At 43.8% G+C, this 12946-nt stretch overlaps 1 protein-coding gene across 1 annotated transcript in view; it reads right to left on the bottom strand.

Annotated features, from left to right (window-relative positions):
- tmem132e (transmembrane protein 132E) overlaps window positions 1–12946 on the bottom strand; it is a 159936-nt gene that overhangs the window by 2830 nt on the left and 144160 nt on the right. The window contains exons 6-8 of the mRNA XM_076274138.1: window positions 7087–7292; window positions 5119–5395; window positions 2826–3020 (exon numbers count right to left, since the gene is read on the bottom strand). Coding sequence (XP_076130253.1) covers window positions 2826–3020; window positions 5119–5395; window positions 7087–7292 — 678 coding nt within the window. The remainder of the gene's footprint in view (window positions 1–2825; window positions 3021–5118; window positions 5396–7086; window positions 7293–12946) is intronic.

The raw sequence follows: 12946 nt of genomic DNA, 5'->3' as shown, positions 1-12946 counted from the left end.
CCTGAGGGCTGCAACAGACAGACCTGCCTGACTGCACAGCGGCCTTATCTGACAGATAGTGTATGGTCCATGGAACAATAGAAATAACGCTCTGCTTGAAATCATGCCCCCGCAATACAGGTTAGTTTTCTGAACGAGGGAAAAAAAGAAAAACTTTCTGCTAAACTGTAACCGGAGAAAAAAACAACAGCTTCTCTCTCTGTCAGGGGCTTTTTAGCAGGCAGCCGCGGCGGCTCTTTTAATCAGCGAGGCAGGAGTGCACTGCACCCACTGGTCTCCGACGGGACACTGGAGGTCCAGGAGTGCTGACAAGCTCCTCTGTCACGCAGCGGCGTCAAGGTTCCCGCTGCCGCATCCCGTTCCCAGCACTGTTCCCCATCATCTCCACTTGTCAAGATAAAGGAGATCTTTGAAATGGCTGATTTGAATAATGCAGCGAACACGACGCCGCTCCTCATGAGCCTGGCACATTTCTGCCACATTAGAGGAGTACACCTAAAAATGGGTGGAAAGGTGGGCGACGATTTGCACTCCCAACTAATCATTGCGTGTGTGTGTGTCTGTGTGCGTATGTGTGTGTGTGTATGTGTGTGTATGTGCAGTGCAGAATATGCCTGAGCACATCACCCTTGAACCTGTTTTATTATGATTATATATCACCACAAATCCAACAGTGTGGAATCCAAGGAAGAGTTTAATTGAGCGAAGACATTGGGCGAGAGAGAGGGGAGCGCGTGTACGAGAGCAGATGTGCCTCTAAAACGTCAGGTTTTTACGAGCTTCCATATACCACTTTGGGCAAAATCTTTCCAGTGGAGGAACATTATTTTAATTATTAGGATGGTCAGCAGCAGCACTGCAGGCCTTTGTGGAGGCAACGGTGCAAAAAAAACGTGGCATCTCTGGCTGGAACGAGTGTAATGTGCGAGTCGAGCGTTCCAAAATAGCGGTGGCCGTGTTTGGCCTTGTGGCAGGTTGTCCGTCAAAAGCTGGGAGTGGCCAGTGCTGCGGACATATAGTGCAGATTAGCCATGCTGTGTGAAACCGCTTCAAGGACTCCTCTGAGGATGGAGTCCCCGAGCAGGGGAAAAAGCTCGCATTTATGGCTCGGGCCTCGGAGAGCACTTAAGACAAGACATTACGCTAATTAAATCTAAAGGTGCTCAAGCAAGGGGAGGCCCCAGAAATTGGCTTTTAATGCAGAGCCGGATGAAGGCCCGGACTTGTCTGATGTTGGATTTGGCCACGGGCACAGGGGCACGGCACAGCAAAGCCCTGCTCTCTCGGCTTCAGGAGAGAGAGGCCAAGCCTCTTTCAATATGGAGTGTGTGTGTGTGTGTGTGTGTGTGTGTCTGTGTGTGTGTGTGTGTGTGTGTGTGTGTGTGTGTGTGTGTGTGTGTGTGTGTGTGTGTGTGTGTGTGTGTGCATGCCCAATTATGGCTTTGGGAGGATTAGAAAGCAACGGAACAACAGCCCCCAGGTGCTGGTTGAGAGTGGGGGGAACCGAGGTGGCGGCATGTTTTTGGCCTCTTATTAAACAAGACATTCTCACACCGGGAGCCGCGTTCCTTGGCAGAATTTAATAAACCTGAATATCAAACAGACTGTGTCTAGTTATATTTGGCTTGGGTGTGAATGGCAAAGCAATCAAGGCTCAACTGTGTCCACATAGCTCAGCTTTTGGATATTGGGGTGCGTTTACTGTCCTGGTATCTAAGCTTGGTTTAATTTGAATATATTTCACAAATACACGCTTCTGATCAAGTCATACAACGCTAAATGATCCCAACATGATTCCTGTACAGAGGTTGATTGTGATACTCAAAGATGGCAGATTCTGGCATATTTGCAGGCCATCAAGCTAATGAAGCAAAGCAAACTATTTTTATGCCACACATAGGTCTTGTTGCCATGACACTTGAGGGCTCTGCATATAATTTATTTATACGGCTCTTCACAATGCTAGTAGAACTCCATTGACTTCAATGGGATTTCCCAAAGTTCTAGCGGTAAATAAATTCATGTAATTACCGCTGCAAACATATAATTACCGCTGTCAATGCCAACGGGTTTTGTGCTTCTGATACATCTTTCATATCACTACGCAAGGACTGGAACTTCATTCAAACGTGAAAGCAGACGGTTGATCAGCTGTGTTCTAAAGAATGTTTGATTCAAGTTCAGCAGCGTGTGTTGTTGCAAACTATTTGTTTCTCAGCAAATGGCACGATGAACAGTAACAAATAGGCTAGGTTATGTAGGCTAAAGTCATATCGTGGGGAGTTTATTATTTCGTTTTGGCAAGTAGCCGTATAATAAGGGATAATGTATAGAACGCCGGTCATTACTGTGAAAATAAGTCCCTTCAGGGTGGAACAAGACCCCTCCGCTGTGCGTCAGGGTCCGGTTCGCCCTGTCGGGACTTATTTTCACAGTAATGACCGGCGTTCTATACATTATCCCTTACATACAGCACACAGAGAACACTGCTGAATGAAACTATAGTACATAGTGTAGTTGATATAACTTATAATGTTAAATAACATTAGACCACACAATTTTGTCCAATAATGGAGGGCATACACATAGGGCAGATAGTGGTATTTGTTTCTCAGTGAAGATACATTGGTATTTGCAAGGGTTTGAAATCCACTCAAGGGGCAGTCGCTCCAACATAAAATTCATTCTCAAGATCCCATCAAGATCACCAATGAGCATGAGGAGGTACATGTCAATAATTGTCCAGCAAACTCGCTCCTGTTCCTACGGATCATTTGTGGCATGTGATTATCATGACCATCACGCATCACCTCGAGCCAACATACCTGCTTGGGGGTGGTGAGAGTCTGCAGCCCCGTTGCCTTAGCGACCATTGTGTGGCTGTTGCCAGGACTAGGCTGCAGTGACAGCGACAGGCCAGAGATGGCATGAGCTCGCAGCTCCAGGACAGAGACTTTCTCATCAGTGACTGAGAACGGAGCCTCTCCCAGCACCGCCTCCACAGCGGTAGGGGATTCCACCTGTGAACACATGAATCATCCTTAAATAACATCATGTAGGCAGGCGTACAAAAAAACCCTAAACAAGCCAAGCCTGACTGACTGATCGATCTAATTCTGTATGTTTTGCATTGGTTTACATTGTGCTACACCGATTCTAAGCTTTGTTGTGGATGGAGATACTCGTGATCGATAAGAGAAACCAAAGGTCACATTGTTCTCATCAATATACTCCCTCTAGAAGTACAGACTGATGGAGTGTAGACTGACCAATGCTATGATGCTAGGCTATTCTCCTGGTGGTGACTGCATTCCTCCTTGTGTGAAATCCAAAGAGCAGGATCTAAACTACTTCTCTGTACTTCCAGCCCCAGCTCACTCCATCTCACTGCAACTCTTCTCCTCAGAGTCACAGATGCTTGTTGTCAAAGGCTGACTAATGTACTGGAATAACAGGCACAGCTCATTGCCCATTCAGCTCTATACATATCCATGTGTGTACACATTTCCAATATATCTTGAGGGGATAAAGTCATATGTTTGTGTGTACGCTGCTTCAAACATAATTTTCTGTTGTCTCCACTAACCACCAACAAAGTCTATGGACATCTCCACACATTGTCTCTTTAAATAGACAGAAACGACTTATTTACAGCTGAAACGTTTGCCCCACTCGAACTTGAAAGGCTATGTGACCTTCCTGCAAAAAAGCCCTTTTTCTGAAAGTTAATGGAGTAATTTGTTCATTTCTGCCATCCATTTGAAAGAAAGGTACAAAGGTAATTATGACCACAGGCTGATCACTAGGAGTGATCACTGCTGGACTTCTGTTTTTCCGTTTTTGTATGGTCTATAGTGTATTGAAATAATTTTCCCTGATAGAAGCTTGCCAAAGCAAGGTTTGTAAAAATGAAAAGCCTAATCAAGAGAGAGAGAGAGAGAGAGAGCGACAGCGTGAGTGAGTGAGTGAGTGAGTGTGTGTGTGTATGTGTGTGTGTATGTGTGTGTGTATGTGTGTGTGTAAGTGTAAGAGAGAGAAATGAAACTGAGGGCTCTATATATAAACATCTATCTGACTTGATGTGTTTTGTGTAAAAAAACATGCTATAGTTTTAGGGACTTCACTTCCTTTGCAGCCCGTTTCCAAGTGGGAATGGGGACTATGCAAAACTATCTGCACTCTTCTAGAATTCCTAATGATTTAAAGACACTAGGCTCACTAGTAATCATTCTCATGCATGTCGATGAGAACATTCAGTACAACAAAATTTTAGTCTCCAACCAGTGACTGCTGAGAATGGAGATGGCAAGATTGGCCTTTCCCAATTACCAAGCCTAATTGATTGTCTGGACTATGCCATTACTTGTCTTTTGTGTAACTCGTTTAGTTTCATGAATGAAAGAAAGTTTCATTGCAAAGTCAAAGGAAAGACTCCCCATTTTCTTCTTTCTCAAGATCGAACTCTTCCACAGCCTGCTAAAAACTCATTTTCGAGATAGGAGCAGAAGGACAAAACAACCCAAAACCATTCTTGTATTTCAAGGGGAGAAAGTTGCATTCTTCAAATCAGGTTCAGAACTTTCCAGCATCTCCCTATTGTCAGTTATAAATCCCTCATCTTGCATGGCGGTAACAACATCATAACCCCATTAGAGTGACCCGGCATTCACAGCAGATGCCGAGGCAGATGAGCAAGATTGAAGCTGCTGTGAGAGATCATCTATCATAGTCTGGGACGCTCTGCAATGGCCATTACAACACCTGAACCACCAATCTGAAGGGAAGGTCCGATGTGTGCGCTTTTATATAACAGTCGCTTATTTAAGTGGCCAAATGTTCGGGATGTTGAGGGCTAAATTGCGTTTGTGTCTTTCAATTTCAGTAAGCAACAACAGTAACCCTTTAGGATTCTGCTTAAAAATGTACAGGCATTCCAGGCAGGCAAAGCTAAAATGTACTGTATTTGTCATCTTTTAAATAAAAAGCTCTTGTTTTGATGGAATCTGTAAACAAATGATTTTAAAGTGCTTTGTAAACATAAACATTAATATAAGCGTTGTAGGGTGCTGTGCTGCTGTGTGGGGTGCTGTGACGAACTGGGTTGACGGGCGGACTGACCTTCAGCGAGGAGGAGCCAAGCTCCAGGCCCACCAGCACCGTGCGGTCCACCAGCTCGGCCACCCGCGCGTCTGCCACCTTGAGCGAGTCCTGCACCAGGTCGGTGACGTCCACCTGCCAGTCCGGGCCCAGCATGGTGATGACCTGATTGGTGCCCTCCGTGGAGGTGGTGTGGAACTGCGTCAGCACCTTGACCTGGGCGCGCTGGTACTGCAGGGCACAGCCGCGGCTCACCTTGCGGTCATCGTCGTCGTCATCCTCACTGTCACGGGCAGATCTGGGGGACAAAAACAAAATGGTGGATGGGTTTTGAACTATGCGATCCACCTTATTTGAGAAACCCGACTTCCATCCAGTTTTCATCTTCCGTGCATTCTGTTTACATAGGAACGTTGGATTGTGGAACTGTGGATTGGGCATATAAATCCATAACAGCTGTGTTTACATTGTCAGACTGTATATCTCCATAATGCAATGCTGCTGAAAGAGGATGCCTGCTAACAACGAGCCTTTGCATTCTAATGCGATGTAGGAGCTTGTAGCTAGCCAAGAGGCAGTGTGTATTTTTAAAGAGGCCTTTCTCCAACGCAGCGGGACCTCGTAACAAGGTAAACCCTCCCTCCCCAGCTGTGCCCACCGAGCTAATTAATCTCCGCTTTGACATCTCCTGACGCCTTGAGAGGTACAAGTGCAGGCTGTCTGTCAGGGACTGACAAAGCATATCCATCGCATTGATTTCAAAAAGCTGCGGAGAATGTAGAGCAGTCCCGTGTAGGCCGCCTGAAAGCGTATGCATCAGCAGGAACATGTGCTGCTAGCTGGACAGGTCGCTCCGAGGGAAAGCGCGGGAGAGAGAGAGCTTATTTGGGTTTGTGCTTCGTCGGCCCGATTGCGGGGTAAACAGCGGCCTTGGGGAGGCGAGGCTCGTCAGTTAGGGAGGCAGTGAAGCTAACAGACGAGTCGTCTCTTTTTCTTTGGGGAGGAGGAGAGAAGCCCTCTCCAGCACTCTCCTGCTGTGATCTTCTCCGTCGGGTCACCGGGAGTCAGCCACGGAGAGGCTGCATCTAGACATGGGAGGAATCTTGAGCAGAAGTTTGTCTCTTCTCATTAAGATCCTCCACAAATGTGCTCCAATGCCCAGTTGCCTCGCTTTGCAAGGGTGCTTATTTTCACTTCTTCTTAAGCAACCACCCTGGATGAAAGAGCCAGAGACACAATTCATCTGTTGGATTTCCAGTTTTTACCCTGAAATATGTTCAGCATATGTCGACCCAGACCAGGAACAGTTTGCGCAAATTATCCGAATGAGAGGAAGCTAAAATTAACTAGACATCTGCATAATTAAAGGCCCCTGCAGATGACTGTCAGCCGTTCAACGAGCAAGGTGAAAACACACCATGTTCAAGTTTTGGCTCTTCTAAGAGACTCTGTAATGACAGTTTTAATAATTAAAGTGCCGGAACCTCCTACGCTTTGTGAATGTACACAAGTTTGGGTGTGTGCGGTGGTGTATATCCTTCGCTAGCTCGAGCAGGGAACCGTGTTAAGGATCTGGATCGCTTTGTATGGATTTACCTCCTGCCTGAATGGGATTAGTCAGCAAAACGAGATTTAATTTCAATCTTAATTGTCCATTTAAAGCCATTCAATAAGAAGACATTTTAATAAAACCCGAAAACCCAACACATGTGCATAAGAACAATCTGGTATTCCAGCCAAACCATTGCTAATCTCATTACACAGTATACCTGCAAATATTCAGAGATTCAGGAGATTGCTCAATGCACAGGAATTTGATCTCATCACAACTAGTCAGGCTAACACTCGACTGCAAGGATTTACACTTCAATCCAATAAAACTAGAGAATTAGAGAGAATTAAGAGAGAGAACACACACACCACACACACACACACACACACACACACACACACACACAGTGATTGAGTGATTGAATTAAGGCTGCGTACCTTCTGTCTGGTAGGATGGGGACTCTCCAGCCCTTGATGAAGCTCAGTCGACTGTCGGAGAGCTCCACACTGAGGGGCAGCTTGGGCACCCACACGGTCAGCTCCAGCGGGCCGCTCAGGTGCTCGTAGGTGAACATCACTCTGGCGTTCATGGAGCCACGCGTCTCCTTTCCGCTCACATACACGTAGTCACAGCTGTCCGAGACCTGCAACACACCACGGTTTGAAAATGTGTACATTTATCTTCACGGTTAAGATAAATATCATGGCTTTTACATGTGACATGAGACACATTATATGATGCTGAAGGGCCACCTGTTAGGAAAAGCTGCAGTTGATTGCTGTGCAGCAATATGGATATCACAGAGGAAATGAATGAAAAAAGATAAATACTGTATTCAGTCAAATACCTAAGCATGCACACACATTCAGACACACATTCTCTCTCTCTCACACACACACACACACACACACGGAATCATACAAATGGTATATTTGTATTTCAATATTCACAGTTCTCATATACTCTACAATACGCACTTGTTGGAGATAAATTATGGAGTAAGAAAACGTGTGGTAGTGAGAGGAGTATTCACCCCCATCTCAAAAGACAGCAACCAGATTCTCATAAATGCGGCACCATTTATCAATAAATAATTTACTGTAATAGATAGCTAGCTTTGCTTTAGGATACCATCTATGATTTATCGGAGGGTCCTAGGCAGCTGACACTGTAATCAGAGAAGCTAATCTGCTGCAAATGGAGGTCGAGATCTGCAGTCTTTTCAGGGCTGGGGATTCATCATAGTGTGGGGTATCAGTGTAATAAAATACTGCGCCTTCCCAGACTCCCCACGCGGTTCCCCATATTATCAATAGGGAGGATTGATCTGGAGGTCTTTCCTCACTGTCTCTCAACATGTGGCTCAAAAGCACACAGCGTGCCCACACACACTGCCAAGGCTGCACACGCCAGCAGGTAGCAGGAATCACATTTCTTTCGCTGTTTCTTCCCAGCTTGAATTTACTACGTTGTACTCAGTAAGATAACAACGAGGTCAAATTGCCTGACAAAGGCATATTTATCAACAATTGGCTCTAATTTAATAGATGCATGCCATGTTTTCTTATGGCACAAAGAAGGGCATCATGTAAAGCTATTTTAATTACTATTAAATTCATGGGACCTTGCAAAATATTTTTTTTCAGTTCAGATTTCTAAAGACCCTTTTCATTATTTAGCATTATTACAGATACTGTTTAAAAAACTAAATGCTCTACTCAACATTTAGGTCCGATCGAACGATTGATTGATTTCTGATTGGTCAAATGGCACTCCATAAGTGGGGATATTCTGGCCCAACCCCACTCAACAGTAATCACTCTGCATTTGATATACTTAAAACATTGAATTGTAGGATGTCAACAATCCATCCATTCAAAGTGAGACAGCAGAATTGCAGGCAGTGATTTACCTTTGAAAGTTATCGAGTGAAAGATTTAAGCAAATGAGGAATGCAAAAGTTAGGGGGCGCAGGGGAGGGAGAGGCAAAAATTCAAATGTAAATAATGTACACTAATAGCCTCAGTCCTCTTGGCTGCAGGTTGACACAATTTGTTGCTTGGCAACATTTGATGTTCAACACTGCATTTGGCACTATATTTTGGAGTGGAGAATGAATAAGCAAAATCAAATTAAACAAATGATCTATTAGCCTATATGTTCTCTATAAAAACATTAGCGCTAGTGAAAAATTCAGAATGCAAACTAATTGTTACGGAGAGGATTGAACTTTGCTGAGCTTTTATTAATTCAACACAACATATTCATAATATTTTCACAATCACAATTTAATTGGGGTAACACGCACGTAACTACACACAATTCATAATTTATTAAGCCTTTGTTACTTATTAGTTAATGGTTTCTTCATCATTAGTAATTTATTGTTCATACATAATTTATCATCAGTAAAGCTTTTGTTCACACAATTATAAATAGTTTGTTCATAGTAAATAAGCCTATCCAAAAAATATGTTTGTAAGTACATGATTTATACTTAATAAGTAATGAAACAACCACTTAAAATGAAATCATTTTCTTATTATAAACCAGTTGCAAACTATTACAAAATGCTTTGTTCATCCTTTGTAAAGCATTGTTCCTATGTTAATTCTTATAAATAAAGTATTTGTACACACAGTTATAAATGGTTTGTTCATAGTAAATACGCCTATATCTAAAATATGTTCATGAATTATTGTTAATACTTAATAAATGTTGCAATAATATTTTGTTGATTAAGTAATATTTCCATTATTTAACAGTTGTTACATACACATGCACTAATGATTAGTTAGGGTGAGGATACATATTTTATAAACCACTTCCTAATACTATAATTCATGATTAACTCAGGAGTTACAAGTGGTTAGTTAATGATATTTTGTGAGCTTATCTAAAGTGAGGACTTTCTATGCCTTTTTTCACATTTTCAAATGAGTTGTAAAGATTACATTCACATTCATTAATTTAGCAGACAAGCGACGTACACATGTCAATTAAATTGAAGGCCATTGACATAACAGTGAAAGCCGGGAATCGAACCCCCAACTTTTCAGGCTACTGCATGCTAGACCTGCTCCTTATCCACTACACTACCTTGGTCCAGATAGAACCCCCTACAACTATGCAAGAGTTTCTGTTTTCTTCTACTACACACTGTTATTAAACATCTGTAAACTATTATTAAATGCTGTATTCTTCATTTGCAAAGTATTATTTCTACATTAATTCTCATTTGTAAATCATGTTTACACACAGTTAAAAATGGTTTGCTCATAGTAAACATGCATAGGCTTAATAAATGATAAATTGTGTGTAGTTATTATAAAGTGTTACCTTTAATTGTTTAAATATCTTCATGGTGTGCACTGTTGTCAAAGCCACAGCAACAAACAGGCTAATGATAATTCCCCATTTCACTGGTTCCACAAAGGCTTCCTAGCATCCTATGAGTGCATGCAAACAACAGCTCCCTCCAAACTCCCCCATTTGATGTTCCATCATTTGCAGCTCTGTCTTTATGTCACAGCTTGGTGCCCTTTCAAATGAGGGCAAAATATATATATATATTTTTTTTTAACCAGAAAGGCCTATTTAAAGGGGTGGTTCAGGATTTTGGACATAGGACCTCATTTCCAAGTAAGCAAGTGTGATATTTATCAGTGGAGACCGTTTTCAACACGTTTCATTCAGTCCTTCTAATTGCAGAGTTCGCAGGTGCTAGGCTAGCGCAAGTCAACGGTATGTGCTAGCCTGCCACTAAAGACAGTCTTACCCACTCCAAACTACACCTGAGGCAAATTCCAGACAATCGATGTAAATGTCTGTGTTGATAGAATAGTGTAAGAAATACAACTACCCTTGCATCGCGTTGCAATAGTTATACTTTGGTCCCTGAAGTTGTTAGTAGTCATTTTGCAACTCTGCGGCGGACTGCTATTACCAAGGCTACTACTAGGTATCCCCATTGGAGTGCGCTTTACTGTTTACTTTTCGGCGCAGTACTACTAACCGGAGCAAGTATAATTCCGCCGCTGCTAAGAAACTAGTCCCTCAAAATGTAATTCGATCGTTGAAATGCAAGGATAGAATAACGTTAGAAATAACACTATCAATACAGACATTTACATCGATAGTCTGTCGTTATAATTTATTTGCCTCGGGTGTACTTTGGAGTGGGTAAGACTGTTTTTAGTGGCAGGCTAGCACATACCGTTGACTTGCGCTAGCCTAGCACCTGCGAACTCTGCAATTTGAAGGACTGAATGAAACGTGTTGAAAACGGTCTCCACTGATAAATATCACACTTGCTTACTTGGAAATGAGGTCCTATGTCCAAAATCCTGAACCACCCCTTTAACAACACCATTATCCAGGTATCTCAACTTCTCACTACCCTGCTCATGCATTTCATTAGTGGCAAGATAAAATATATTATGCATATTGACATAGAGACAAAATCACCTGAAACTCAAACTGCTCTTCAGTTGGGCCATTGGATGGCTGGGCTAAAACCTAGAGGCTCCTGTGGCCGCTTGATAAACTCGGCTGCCTAATTGTGAGTCAAAAGCGTTTATGGACTACAGGCCTGGCGTGGTCCTGGAGGGCATGCGGGCCGATAGTGCTATCATGCGCCGGGGCCGACATCAGCTTGGCATGGGAGCCCTAATCTGTTGTGGCACCTTCCATGGTGCCAGCCGAACGCTGGGGGGTGGGGTCAGGGCAAAGTGGCACGAGGACTAGCGTGCCCCGAGTGCCCCTGCCCTACTTATGCCCAGAGTGCAAGGCAGGAGGGAGAAGGTGGAGGAGAGTCGTTCAGCTAAGCCCCCCCTCCCCTCCCCTCTCTTCTTGCAACCAGACATTGGTGAGACAGGCACTGCACTTACATTGCACGATCTGTGCAGTGGCGAGACGGCTCAGCACGCACTGAGGGAAGTGGGCGGCTGCAGTCCTCTCCCAAGTCTCATTGCAGTACACATAACGTATGAAAGCAAAACACATTCGTCAAAGCGTGTGGCGTTCCAGTGCAATGAGGCATTGCTCTTTTCCCATTTACAGAGGCCTTGTTTGCACATCAACACCATGAAGCACAGCTAAAGGGAAACGGGAGAGGAACACTCCGTTATCTGTTTTCTACACACGTCATATACACGTCCCTTTCACCTGTCGGCGCAGATAAACTCAGACGCTGACTAGCACCTGACTCCTTATGTTCAGGGGTGAGAGGTAGTCGTGTCATGTGGGTGAGTAATGGCTGAGCAGGATGAAGTGTTTTGAGCGAGCAGCAGAGGAGAGCGAGGCTGGGCAAATGAGGAGCTGCACTGCGGACTCGTCCCCGTCCTCGTACGGCCAGCGTGACTAACGCCGTCTTGGGAGGAAGGATCAGCTGGAGGACTGGCACTCAAGAAGCAGTGCTCAGTGTCAAAGCCCCATAGGGTAGTCACCCACTGCCCCCTCCACACACACAGTCACACACACACACACACGTACGTTCACATACACACTCACACATACGCACATACACGCACGCACTCACAGACACATGCACTCCATCACACACACACACACACCATCAATCCAGACTCTCGCTGTGACCAGCACTGTCCTTAATCTCAGCTATGTCCGCACACATGTCTTAAGAAATATTGCCCTGATAAACCGGCAGTCTTTTACATTCACACGGGAACAAGGCTATTAATTTGACATGCACTAGTCATAAAACAGGGAAACAATACCAAAGATATACATCATAGAGTCCAGCTTATGAAATGAACACATATGGGCCATACAGTCTCAACCAATTACCATATCAATTTGCACAGCCAAATAAACGTAAAGTAGTATAACCCCATGAATTCATGCATTTACTAATATAATATGCATGGCTACAGGCAGAATAATGCTTCCAGGGAAAATGCACTGGGCCTGAGCCTGTTCTGTCTGTTATGTGAACCTTTCTCATAGAGCAGAGAGTGTTTTATTAGACTGCCAGGACTTATGTACATCTCGGCTTAAAGGGCTTCTCTTGCATTAGCCTTCAGAGCTCAATGACCAGGCTAGTCAAGCAAACCCACTCGATAACACAGGCCAGATAGCTACCTACACACAGCGTAACAAGAGTCAATAATAATTCTAAATCTTAAAAGGATTAAAAGAAAATGTCTTCTTTCCCCTCATATGGGTGTGCCTGTATGTCCTTTCAAAAAAAAAAATTAAATGCAGTTTATGTCAAAATCCAATTAGGGGTACTCATTGCCAAAATTATTTTGTATTCATTCAAGGTTTGCACAAAGC

Source organism: Alosa pseudoharengus, unplaced genomic scaffold (genome assembly GCF_046254945.1).
Source record: "Alosa pseudoharengus isolate Yale_2024_CS ecotype anadromous, Long Island Sound unplaced genomic scaffold, YU_APseudo_1.1 YU_APseudo_1.1_scf_8, whole genome shotgun sequence".
Classification (NCBI taxonomy): Eukaryota; Metazoa; Chordata; class Actinopteri; order Clupeiformes; family Clupeidae; genus Alosa; species Alosa pseudoharengus.
This window is presented reverse-complemented; position numbering and strand designations above follow the sequence as displayed.